A 14063-nucleotide genomic window follows, 5' to 3' on the forward strand; every position below is an offset into this window, starting at 1 on the left:
GCTTGAGAAAGGGGTACCCACCAGTTAGATCTCCCTCTCCTCCATGGGAGCTTAACATTGTGTTGACAAAGTTGATGGGGGCTCCTTTCGAGCCGATTCATAAAGCTTCCTTACAACATTTAACATGGAAAGTCGTGTTCCTAGTGGCCATCACTTCCGCTCGCAGGGTGAGCGAGATCCAGGCTCTTAGTTGTAAGGAACCTTTTACTGTGTTTCATGCTAACAGGGTGGTTCTCAGAACACATCGTTTTTTGCCTGAAATAATTTCGGATTTTCACATTAACCAGACTATAACTTTGCCTACTTTCTTTCCAAATCCTGCGACTCCCTCCAGAAGGATCTTTACATTCCCTAGATCTCAAGAGGGTTCTTAAGTTTTATCGGGACAGAACAAAGACACTGAGGAAGTCAGACAGTTTGTTTGTTAACCGCATCGCTGCGGCGGCTTTTCCCGCTGTGTGCGGCAATTTACGAATTACCGCGTTACATTACGAGCTCAGCTCGTCATCAGCACAGGAGCACCGTAGCTGATGACGAGCTGAGCTCGTCATCAGCATGGAAGGGGTTAACTATGGTCCTGTTAATACAGGTTCTGCAGTTTCCAAAAGATCAATTTCTAGATGGATTGTTTCGTGTATTCTCCTGTCATACCAGTTGGCCAACAGATCTCTTCCAGGGAGACCAAGGGCACATTCCACTAGGGGAAAAGCTTCTACCACTGCTCTCCTAAGGAATGTCCCCATGGTAGAAATTTGTAAAGCAGCTACATGGCGAACAGTTCATACTTTTACACGCCATTACTGTCTTGATACGGACACGCAGGCAGTTGCTCAGGTTGGGCAAGCCTCACTGAGAAACTTGTTTGCTAATACTGTTTAAATTGTACATGTCGATCGTTTTCTGGGGGTTTTTTTCTCGTCCGCTCGGAAGTGGGTATGAGCTTGCAACTCTATTCAGTGCTTATGACTATTGATGAGTATCCCCTGGAAGAGAAGGATAAGTTACTTACCTATAATTTTAGTTCTCTTCCAGGGGTATACTCATCAAAGTCGTAAGCACCCTCCCGCCTCCCCGGACGAGCAGGAACAGTTTACTGTTTATTCTTGCATCTTGTATGCAGGTTCCTACAGGTTTCTTATACCGTACAAAAGAACTGACCTAACTGTCACCTGTGGTGCATGATGGGAGCAGAGTTCCCCTGGAGGCCTTAAAGAGAAAGTGTTCAGATTCTCTGAGGCCTAAAAGGTGAGGTAGAAAACCAAGGTTTGGGTCCTGTATCTAGACTGGCTTGGACCACTGAACTATGCTAAACAAACAAGGGTGCCAGACAGATTGATTTCACAATTTATGATTCCAAACAGCAAGTTAATTCTGAAAGGTCATCTATTTTATTTTAGATTTTTATATTTTCTGAGAAACATATAAATACTTGTAATATGTCATCAAATAAACAGTCGTCAGACAGTGAAAATTGTATATACAAACAATGAAAATGTGCAAGAATATATGTACAAGTGCTATACAAGTGGTCAAAAAAATCAAATACTGTACATTGACACACACAAACACCAAACAATATAAATTCAAACGAGACTTAAGCATTAAGAACCAGTCCTTTCTGTTAGGTACAAGAAGACAAGCGGACCTCTAGTCACAGAGAGCAGCCTGCCTGTCTAACTGAGCCAAGGGTGGGGGAAATCAAATTACAGGGTTGCACGACAAGGAATAGTACTATATAGGTCTCAATGGTCCTTGCGGCACCCGAGTGCCTCGGATAAAGAACTCGGGTGCCACAAGGACCATTGAGACCTATATAGTACTATTCCTTGTCGTGCAACCCTGTAATTTGATTTCCCCCACCCTTGGCTCAGTTAGACAGGCAGGCTGCTCTCTGTGACTAGAGGTCCGCTTGTCTTCTTGTACCTAATAGAAAGGACTGGTTCTTAATGCTTAAGTCTCGTTTGAATTTATATTGTTTGGTGTTTGTGTGTGTCAATGTACAGTATTTGATTTTTTTGACCACTTGTATAGCACTTGTACATATATTCTTGCACATTTTCATTGTTTGTATATACAATTTTCACTGTCTGACGACTGTTTATTTGATGACATATTACAAGTATTTATATGTTTCTCAGAAAATATAAAAATCTAAAATAAAATAGATGACCTTTCAGAATTAACTTGCTGTTTGGAATCATAAATTGTGAAATCAATCTGTCTGGCACCCTTAAAGGTGAGGTGCCAGTTTTCTTTTCTGTTATTTATTTATGCAGCCTTTCTTAGTCTAATGGCCTTTCATTACCTGTTTTCATTGAAAATAAAAGGTTTTCTGTGGAATACAATTGCTGTACATGTCCTTCTCTTACAATATGCTATGGGTTATTTTCATACCAGAGAAATACGTGTAATTCGGGCTTTCTTAGCCTATTAGATATGTTTAGGGCTGCATATTATTGGTTTATACATGTATATGTGTATAGTTTTCTCGTACTATGTACTCCTTTTCTACTAGTTACACATATATATGTATTATGTTATATGTTCCGGGTTCCCGCTCGTGGGCGGAGATTATTCAGTGCTTATGACTTTGATGAGTATACCCCTGCAAGAGAACTAGGATTACAGGTAAACTTATCCTTCCCCTCTCATTCCTGATGCTGTTTTAGATTTTTAAAAAACCTGTTCTAGATGTCTGCACCCAACAATCATAAGTAGAGTGTTTCTCCCGATTAAGCAGTTGTCAATAACTGCAACAGTGGTCCTGTGGAGTGGGTGTAGAGCACTTGGGGGAGATCTTGGATTTTTTTTGTTGCAGATTCCAGTACCTTTTTGACTAAGCACCACAGGATGGTTTTTATTAACCTGATTATGATTTTTTTCACTTAAACAGAAGTTCTAAAAACCATTTACGATGGGGATGCAGATGAACTGACAGTAAAGCGTTTTGTGGAAAATAAAGAGAAGGCAGGAGCTCTGTGGCATATTTATGCTGCTAAGGATACAGAGAAGATCCGCCAGTTCCTTAAAAAGGTAAGAATTGCAGTCATGCTAATCAAATGGGAGATTGCATCAAATTATATTTATATATATTTACATTTTTATATTTATGGGTGCTCTTTGACCAGTATGTGAATAAGAAAATAGTGTACATCAGTTAACCATATTTCATGCAAAATCTACTGTTTTTGGGTAATAATATAGCTTCCATCTGCATGGGTCTAGGACTTCTCTACATAATTAAAAGATGAAGCATATGAGATCCTGAATGGACTGCCTTTCAACCAGTAAGGAAGTTAAGTATATAGATAACTATGGGCAAGTGTGTCTCTGGCCGCCAGAAAGATTGAAGTTTAACTACAAAAGAATAACATAAGTGTGTGTGTGTGTGTGTGTGTGTGTGTGTGCGTGCGTCTGGATACTGTGCAAGCATTAGTAGTCTCAAAAGGTGGTACTTCACCAACCACATTGTGTCTTCATGGTTGTCTAAACCTCCAGTAAATTTGGTCTGCCCTTTGTGTACACTGTCTTGCGCAAAGGGAAGTGTTATCCCTTTCAACTTTATAATAAGCTGAAACACAACTGTATTTCCATCAAACTATGCATGTCCTATGTAAATGGATGCGGAACAATCGCCTGAAACTTGATGCTTCTAAAACTAAAGTGACCTATGAACAAAATACTATTTGCCTACAGAAATGGGCCCATTTCCAGAGATATCGCAAAAGCCCTGGAAGTATTAGCGTATAGTAACCTCTCGATGAACCTGCAGATCAGCTCAGTAGCTTCCAGATGTGTGTTCTTGACCGTGCTCTGAAATTTTACTCCTGTTTTAACTTGGGATGCCTCAATTGTGGCAATACTGGTAGTTCTGTTTTAGATTAGACTACACCAATTATCTTTACCTAGACCTGCCTTAAATCTTCTTATTTATTTATTTACTTGAGTCTTATGTAGTGCTGGCTAGACCCAGAGGTATTGAGTGCTTTACATGAGGATAGTTACCTAGGTTACAAGTTACACATTGTTACAGAAGGCACAACAATTACAAGTTACATCTGTTAGTTCAAGACGTGTAGAGGGTAAGGGGGTAATGTAAAAGGGTGACGGGGAGGAAAATTAGGCGGGGAATTGGCACAGGGAAAACCAAGCAGGCAGGAGGAGAGAGATTCAGGGGAGAGAGGAAAGGAATGGGGGAGGCCAGCAAAGAATGAAGGAGGGAAGAGGTGGGGGGGGTAGGAGACACAGCAAGGAGATGAGGAATTAAATGTCTGATGTCCGGCTGTGTGGGAGACGGTTTCCCGCGGTAAAAGGATCATTCCCAGTCTTTCATTATGTGTGATTCCCTTGTTGCTGTGGACTCTCTCAGCGGGGTCGCTGAGATTCCAGGGCATAGATAGATGCTGGATCCCTCCCCAACAAGGGGAGAGGAGTGCTTTGGTCATGGGCACACTTAGAAGGAGGGGGAGGGAGTAGACATCCCAGCGTGAACACAGTGTCCGACTTCCGGCAGGGTAGGAGACTGTTCCCAGTGATAAGGCGATCAATGCCAGTCCTCTACTATGTGAGACTCACTTGTCACTGTGGACTCTCTCAGAAGGGTCTCAGACTCCAGGGCAAAAATGCTGGATCCATCCCCAACAAGGGGAGTAGGAGTGCTTTGGACAAGGGCATACTAGAGGGGGCCATTGTAGGGAGTCTGGATGATAGGGTTACATAGGTGACAAGTAACACATTGTTACCGAAGATAGGTCAATTACGAGTCCTATCAATTGGTTCAAGGCGTGTAGAAGGGTAAGGGCATAATGTAAAAGGGCGACGAGGATGGAGATTGAGCGGACCATAGGCACAAGGATAAACAAAGCAGGCAGGGAGAAAGAGATTCAGGGGAGAGTGGAAAGAAATAGGATAGGCAAGCAAAGAATGAAGGTGGGGGAGGGGGTAGGGGAGACCAAGGAGACTAGGAAATCCAGGCTAGACCCAGAGGTATCGGAGCGCTTTACATGAGAATTAAGACTCGTAATAGCGGTACATCAATTACAGTTACATTACAGTAGATCTGTTGCTAGTGCATTCAATAAACATAGAAAAACAGAAGCACCCCAACATAAGTTCCCACTAGGCATCCAAGATGCTCTCACCTCTCTAGTGGGAAGACCGCAGATGAGAGAGAGAGAGAGAGTAATTACAGGATCGCTCGTCCGCGATTCTCCGGTCAGCCGCCACTCTATCCAGGCCGCCTCTTCTACAAAGTAGCCCGCCGGCTCTTCCACTGCGCTGCCTGGTTTCGCCCACTGCACCAGCGTTTTTCCTTGCGGCTACGAATCTCGCATATACCACTCGGCTGCAATGAGGACCACCCCCAGTTGTTCCGCTTCCCTTGGTCTGGACCTGTACGGACGCTGGAGCAGTCACTACCGCTCCTGTAGCGTTATCTCCAGCCTCGCACCAATCATCCGGTTGAAACACTTCTGGGCGGCCTCGGACCCCTGAAACATTGAAAACTCAAACCAATCTGTATTTATTCTTTGGGGCCATGCCCCCCCTAAACATGTTCCCCTGGCTACGGGCCTGCAGTCTTGCCGTCTGTCCCAGGGTCACTGACAGCGAGAACGGCTGGGGCAGCACCAGCAGAGAAAAGGAACCCATGGATGGCGTTATTTGTATAGACATTGTATTTGTCCTCATAGAGCTTCTATTGTTGTAGGTTTGATGATGGTAAGGTATCTGTGGAAACTGTATTTATTTTCAAAGGCTTAGATTGCAAGTAGTGCAAAATGCAATAGTACTTTTGATGGATACTTGCAGATAACTGCTGATTCTTCGCCGTGTGAATACCCTCGGGCACCAGACTTGATCTGGAGATATTTTTTTCTTCAGCTTGATGAATAGTAAGGTGGCGTTCGTTGTGCAGCTCCACATCGGGTCAGTCCTGACTCTGAAGTGACATTTTGGCCACAATAGGACCTCAGAGTGCCGATGTCACTTCCTTCATTTCCATGCCTTCAGATGTGAATCTGGAGTTTGTTCCCTCGATCTATCAGCCAACAGACTTCATTAGCCGGAGTATCTGTTACAACGACTGCAGGTGGTCCAGAATTCGGCAGCACGGGCCATTTTCGGATTATCAGGCCGTGCTAGAACCTCTGGTCTCCTGCAGTCACTTCACTGGCTCCCCATCCGGAAGCGGATAATTTTCAATGCCCTGACTCTGGCTCATAAAGCTCTTCATGCTTCAGGAGCAAAATACTTACAAAAAAGGGTAGTTTTTTACCAACCTACAAGACCCTTAAGGTCTGGATCCCTGTTCCTTGCGGCGGTCCCTCGTATTAAAAGGGCACGCATAGGAGGCCGTTCTTTCAGACTGTTGGCTCCGCAGCTCTGGAACACTTTGCCAGTAACTTTGCGCAGTACTCAAAATTTACTGGCGTTCAGGAAGGGCCTTAAAACCTGGCTTTTTAGCTCCTAGATATCACTTCCTTTTGGTTAGTCCGGATTTCCCTTCTCTTTTTTCTGCTTTTTCTTTCTGCTGTGTTGTTACATGTGTGCATTAAAAAGCGCCGGGACACTCTTTGAGTAGCCGTGCGCTATACAAAACAGATATAACATAACATAACATTAGGTCAAGCCTAGTGTTGCAGAGCATGCGCTGCTCGCTCTGCGAGGCATGCCGTAGTAGTGTTAGATGTTAGTGCTGTGGAAGCCGTGCCTATATTTATCATTGGCTGTTGTCATTGTCCATGGTAAATGCTGGCTTCTGATTAAATATGAGGCTTCTTAGCCCCTCCTTGTTACCGCCGTGTCTCCTTTTGTGACCGCCGATCAGGACTGGATCTTTTACTTGCGGTGTTACACGGTCGGCGTTATTGTAGTCAGTGAGCACTACTTTCTTTCAGGCACACACTGCACCAGGGAGTGGTACAGTGCGGCACGGAAGCGACATGCCCACTTCACTGTGCACCCGCAGTGGGTCTCCTTGTCTTCCTTCTGCAGCTTCACCATGGACTTGCCCGCGTTCCCCACGGAAGCCGGTAAGGAGGAGCTCACCAGCAGTCCCCGCTCGGGCCCCTCTGCATTGGAAAGGGAGTGTGGCTGGCTGTAGAGGGCTTGTTTTTAATGCAGTTTTAGCACGAACACAGGATTGTCGAAAGAGACGAAGGTTACATAATGAGCACAGGAACAGCAGCATTGTAGACGGTGGGTGTAGGGGCGCTTTATATATTCTAGGGAGCGCTGCCTACTTAGTCATTAGATGCATAGACCTAATGGACTGAACATGGGATGAATTACCAGGACATGAGAGAGCCACAATAGGATTAACTTGCTCACACGGAAGTCTGATCCTGTTACTGAAAATGGCTCTTCAGGTAGCGACTCACGGGATCTCATATCCCTACACACAGCTCGTGGAGAGTGGGATCCCACTTTGGGTATCTTTCCTAGCACTGTGTGACTGATGGTCAACATGTGATATCGGTGAAATCTGGCTAAGACGTGCTTTAGAATTCACACATACACTAAATGTTCAGCCCTAGTGGTGCTCGAACAATTTTCGAAGTTGGGTTGCTGGCCAGGGCACAGTCCTACTAAAATCATTCGAATTTTGATGGAGGGGATAAAGCGCGTTAAAGTAGAGATGGGGGATCAGGAGTGAGTTCTCTCGCCTAACATCTGTGTATTTATTTAATTGTATGACAGTTCAATGGGGTAAATACCTATTTGCCATATCCCAAAATACCTCAAACTTAAACAGAGACTTGCAGCCCAAATGGAAGTCTGCTGCATATAAATAGCATAGTTTTACAAAAGGGGGTGGTGTTGGACGGAGCATCTGAACCAATCAAACACTCATACCCAGTCAACAGATCTGGGTTTAATCCATCACCGTTCTTTATCCCACTCTGCCACCCCAGTTCAGACATGGCCATATGCAAATCAGTCTGACCCTGTGCCTCATGGGAACAGTCCAGCCTGTACTGTCAAGCCATGTCTTTCCTGGACCGGAAACAAGCATCCTGGCACCGGTTTCTGGCTATTCATCCCTCATCAGCCAGGCTAGCTTGAATCCAGTGGCAAAGTGAGCAAGGGACCCACGTCTGGGCATACCCTGCCAACTTGAGGCAAACAAAGCAAAACCAAAGGGGATGATGGATGGAGCGTTGAACAATGCAAGCACTCGCCCCCAGTCAACTGATCTGGGATTAATCCATCATCATTCTATAGCTCACTCCGCCACCCCAGTTCAGACATGGCCATATGCAAATCAGTCTGACCCTGTGACTCATGGGAACAGTCTAGCCGGAACTGCCAAGCCATGTCTTCCCTGGACTGGAAACAAGCATCCTGGGACCGTTTTTTGGCTAATCAGCCATCATCAGCCAGGCTAGCTTGAATCCAGTGGCAAAGTGAGCAAAGGGACCCACGTCTGGGCGAACAAAGCAAAACCAAAGAGGATGATGGACGGTCAGGCAGTCCTTCAAGAAGCCTTCGTCAGTGCCTCCTGAGGTAAAATCATCAACGGAATCTACATAGTTGATGAAGAGAACTTCTTCATAGTCGTTGACGAGGAAGATTGAGGTTATCCAGTATTTGGGTGTCTTTCATAGATTCACATGCCTGAATCATTCCCCGTCGTCGAGACGGGAGCCTCCGGTAAATAAAAAAGTAATGTCCTATAGACATACATAGAGAAAATAGGCCCAAGGGTCTCCCCTTAGTGGCCTTTCCTTGTCCTTATGTAAAAAGGACCAAACTCTTACAGTCAGCCAATCAGCTCCGACCTCCCTCTAGGACCTCCCTGGGAGGAGCCCCAGTCCCTCAGATTTTCTACCGCACGTTGTGCTAGGGAGTCTCCAGCTTGAGCTCTGCTCAAGATTACTTATAATCATCTAACTTTCTTCAAAAGTGATTCCTCGCTCTCAACCCTTCAAGGATTCTTCACTACACTGTTTTGCAGTAAGTGGCTTCTTTCCACAAACTTCTTCCATGTCGGAGTCACAGAAGAAAGCCCTGTTCAGGGCCTGCTCTTCCTGTGGGAAGAGGATCCATGTGGATGATAAGCATGAGCTATGCTTGTACTGCCTTTACCCAGATCATGTCTCGGACAAGTGCAGGATCTGTAGGTCTTTCCCTAAAAAGACTGTGAGAGACAGGGAAGGACGCCTTCTCATCTGGCTGGACAGGCTGAAGGACAGAGACAATCTAGAATCTTCTGAGAGCAGTGTTTCCAAAAGCTCAGAAGTCTCTAAAAAGAGGCCTAGGGTATCTTCCCCGGGCCCCTCAGACACTCCTCCTACGAAGACAAAAAAGTCTTCAGAGGCAAGATCTACGTCATCTTCAGTGTCTGTTCAGGCTGATCACACCTTCAAAAGGCCTGCTCCATCGTCTACCAGACAGACCCACAAAACAACCTCTGTCACAACCACTGTGTCGACGACATCAGCGTCATCGCCTTCAGCGTCGACGACGACGACTACTTCCTCAACATCATCAGGTAGACCTGTTTCCTCTATTATATTACTGCAATCGTCGTCGACGACGAAGACCCTGTCGACGACGAGAACCACACCATCGACGACGGCATCGTCATTAACGAGCCCACCGTCGTCTAAGAACTCACAGACGTCGACGAAGACGTCGACGACGAAGACACCGTCGACGGCGGGCTCGCCGTCGACGAAGGTACCGACGACGACAACATCGTCATCGAAGTCGTCGACGACCAAGGTACAGTCGTCCACGCAGTCGACGACGGCACCGTCGACGACGGCACCGTCGACGAAGGCACCGTCGACGACGGCACCGTCGACGAAGGCACCGTCGACGAAGGCACCGTCGACGAAGGCACCGTCGACGAAGGCACCGTCGACGAAGGCACCGTCGACGAAGGCACCGTCGTCGAAGGGACCGTCGTCGACGCCGACGACGAAGGAAGACTCGTCGTCGGAGATGGCATCGGAACCATGGAAAAAATCCGAACTGGTAGAGATGCCGACCCTCATGCTACCGCCGTCGACGACGCCCTCGACGTCGACAGGAACACATGCTGCGTCTAGCAAGTCTAGAAAAATGCAAATTACCCCGGAAACCACGTCTCCGAGCAAAGTGGAGATGCAACCACCTCACGACATCTTCCAAAGTGAGGAATCCGAAGAGGATGACCGCATGGGTCCAGCTACCTCCATCTCGGACCTCAACGTCAAGTGCCAAAGCACCGATGAGGAGCAGGAGGAGCTAACTTTTCAGGAACACTCCATCCACACTAGTGTCCGCACGGAGGTCACCCCCTCTGATATGCCTACCGGCGACTCTGGTCAATGACCTGCGGTTCCTTGTACAGGACTACAAGCAAAGATTCCCGGATGCGGACAGTGGTCATCAGACACCGGTAGACCATACACCAGCGTCTGCCCCAAAACGATCTCAAACTCTCCCTCAAACCCACCGTGAGACCCAGCCTCAGGTGATGGACTCCTCGGACGACGACGAGGAGGAGGAAGAATTGGAGGAAGGAGAGGTCCAGGAAGTCCACTCGGTCCACTCGGACCAGGATGGAGATAACGAGTATGGAGATAACGAGTATGTAGCGCCATCCCCGGCTTCACCTGAACCGCGACAGGCGGATTCGCCGCCTGTGGACATAGCAGGCTTCCACAAAATTGTGGAACGGGCAGCGAAGAGATTCCATATGGTAGTGGAATCAACGGAAACGGACTGCTTCCTGCATGACTTCAAAGAGCAGACACAAAAGGCAACCAAATCTATTCCAATCATAGAGTTCTTGTGGGAACAGGGCAAGAAATTGATGCTGACACCCGCTTCCGTGCCTGCGGTTGTTCCGCGCCTGGACAAGAAATATAAAGCCCCACTTAAGGCGGCGGCTTGCCTCAACGGGCACCCAAAACCTGACTCGGGGGTCACGCAGGCGGCCCAGAAACACTCCCGCAACCCTTCCTCCCCACTGTCCGCTCCTCCGGACAAGGAAGGCAGGAAGCTGGACACGATAGGGAAGAGATTCACGTCCACGTCGGCCATGACCATCAAGATCGCCAACTCCATTGCCTTGTTGGGGCGCTACAATCGCCAACTCTGGGAGGACATAGCCCCATACCTGAAGGAACTGCCTGATGCCGTAAGGGGGGAGGTCAAGGCTCTCCTGTCGGAAGGTCAATCTTCGGCGGCGGAAATAATTGACTGCGCTATAGATGCAGCCATGACTGGCTTCCGTCAACTAGCCGGAGCTGCTGTGCTACGCCGTCAAGGATGGCTGAAGGCGACGTCGTTCCGCCAGGAAGTACAATTGAAGGTGCTGGACATGCCCTTCGACGGCCAGCATCTCTTTGGGGACAAGATCGACGAGGCACTGCAAACTATCAAGAAGGACACCGACACTGCAAGGGCACTAGGCACGTTACAGTCCCGGAACCAGTCCTTTCGAGGAAACCGATCCAGAGGTCAGTCCTCTTATCGCGGTTCCTACCAGAACCGGTCCTCGTATTCCTCTACCAACAAAAATCAATACCAGCATAAACAACAACAAGCCCGTCAATCTTCATACGGGCGATCTACCTTCAGGGGCAGGAATTCCAAAAGGGGCGCTGGCGGACGCCAGTGACCGATTACTCCAGCCAGTCCCACCACCCTCTACATCCTTTCAAATTGGAGGAAAACTGACCCATTTCCTCGACAATTGGCAACACATCACCACGGACCGATGGGTTCTCCAAATTATAAGATTCGGACACTCTCTCGAGTTCACATCCCTGCCTCCCAACACACCTCCCAAAAGACGGACGCACAAACATCTACGGCTCCTTACCCTAGAACTCGCTATAATGCTACAAAAAAGAGCAATCGAACGAGTTCCAGCATCCCAGAAGGGGAAGGGGTTTTATTCACACTTCTTTCTTGTAAGACAGAAAGAGGACAAGTGGAGGCCCATTCTAGACCTTCGGGCACTCAATGCCTTCCTACGGAGCCAATCGTTCAGGATGGTGACGATTCAAGAAATCCTGGGCACTCTCGAACAAGGAGATTTCATGACATCCTTAGATCTCCAGGATGCCTACTACCACATCCCCATCCTCAAGCGTCACAGAAAGTTCCTGCGGTTCGAGGTGGCGGGCCGACATTATCAGTTCAGAGTCCTACCATTTGGCCTCAAGTCCGCGCCGCGGATTTTCACGAAGTGCCTAGCACCGGTGGCGGCATTTCTGCGTCAGTTGGGTCACCAAGTCTTCCCTTACCTAGACGACTGGCTGGTGAAAGCACCCTCAGCCGAGGACGCGGCAGCATCCTCCTGCGCCTGCACCAATCTTTTTCAGAGGCTAGGATTAACCATCAATCTCAAAAAATCCTGCATCACCCCTACGACAAGGATCACCTTCCTAGGGGCTATCCTGGACACGGAGTGCGTGAAGGCCTTTCCCTCGAAGGAGAGGGCGGACAAGATACTATCTCTGGCCACGGCTGTGGCGACAAAAACATACATCAAAGTGCGCACTTACACATCCCTCATGGGAATGATGTCTTCGTGCATACTCCTTATCCCTCACTGCCGACTCAGGATGCGCCCATTGCAGGAAGCTCTCGCAACCCAATGGACCCAAAGCACTGGCTCTTTCGAGGACATTGTGCAAATCACACCAAAAATGTCCACAAGCCTAGCTTGGTGGAGGAATCGAAAAAATCTGAATGTAGGATTACCGTTTCTCCTTCCGGCGACACCTCTGGTGATCACCACGGACGCCTCCTTGGAAGGATGGGGCGCCGTTCTACAAGATCTTCGAATCAGCGGCAAGTGGGACTCTCAGGAAAAACTGCTCCATATAAATCTCTTGGAGCTGAGGGCGGTATATCTTGCTCTACAGGCATTCCTGCCACGCATCCAGAACTCCCCAGTGCTCGTCAAAACGGACAACACCACGACGATGCACTACCTCAACAAACAGGGGGGAACGCGTTCGCTCTCTCTATCACGCGAATCGCAGAAAATCTGGAACTGGCTGGTGTTACACGGGATCCAACTCAAGGCGGACTATGTCCCCGGAAAAGACAATACTATCGCGGATGCCCTGAGCAGGCAACGATCCCTCTCCCACGAGTGGGAGCTGAGCGACAACGCCCTGGAACACGTCTTCTCTCAATGGGGAGTCCCGAACATCGACCTGTTTGCCACCAAAGAAAACACCAAATGTCCGCACTACGCAAGCTGGCATCCCCAACAAGGGTCTCTGGGGAATGCATTCTCCATCGGATGGTCCAGCGCGTTTGCGTACGCCTTTCCTCCGTTTCCAATGATCCCGAGGCTCCTCAGGAAGATGAAGGCGGAGCCATGTACCCTAATCCTGATTGCCCCGTTCTGGCCGAGACAACACTGGTTCTCGGATCTACTTCGACTTTCCATCAGGTCACCGATCCGTCTGAGGCAGCACCCGAACCTCTTAACAATGTCCAACGGTCAGGTGCAACACCCGAACCTCCAATCACTCAAGTTGTCGGCCTGGCTCCTGAGCACAGGGAGTTCAGTGGACTAAATATCCCGCAGGACTGCAGGGATATCCTGTCGAAAGCGAGAGCGGATAGTACAAACAAAACCTACACTCTCAAGTGGAAACGGTTCTGCATGTGGTGTGTGGATCGGGATCTACGACCACTCTCAGTCACCCCTGAACAAATACTACCATACCTGCTGCATTTAGCACAGTCAGGCCTGGCACATGCATCCATAAAGGTTCACCTCGCAGCTATCTCTAGATTCACTAGGACTTTCACAGGACCTTCTCTGTGGTCCAGTAGACTAGTCAAACAATTCCTGAAGGGGCTCTACAGATCCTTTCCGAGGCCTCGGAAAGTCCCTCCAACATGGCAACTGAATCTGGTACTCAACCAACTCATGAGAAGTCCGTTTGAACCCATCCATCGAGCATCCATCAAACACATCTCCTGGAAAACAGCACTCTTGCTCGCTCTAACATCAGCCAGGAGAGTTAGCGAGCTGCAAGCTTTGTCCATTCAGGAACCATATATGCAATTCAGACAAGACAGGGTAGTGCTGAGACCAA

The 14063-nt window shown here is 48.1% G+C and overlaps 1 protein-coding gene across 2 annotated transcripts in view; it reads left to right on the forward strand.

Moving 5' to 3' along the window:
• The window catches only part of KDM3A (lysine demethylase 3A), a 283523-nt gene that overhangs the window by 244924 nt on the left and 24536 nt on the right, over positions 1-14063 (forward strand). For both annotated transcript variants that reach the window (XM_078678669.1, XM_078678670.1), the window contains exon 23: positions 2894-3033. In XM_078678669.1, coding sequence (XP_078534795.1) covers positions 2894-3033 — 140 coding nt within the window. The remainder of the gene's footprint in view (positions 1-2893; positions 3034-14063) is intronic.

This window comes from Lissotriton helveticus, chromosome 2_2, assembly GCF_964261635.1.
Source record: "Lissotriton helveticus chromosome 2_2, aLisHel1.1, whole genome shotgun sequence".
Classification (NCBI taxonomy): domain Eukaryota; kingdom Metazoa; phylum Chordata; class Amphibia; order Caudata; family Salamandridae; genus Lissotriton; species Lissotriton helveticus.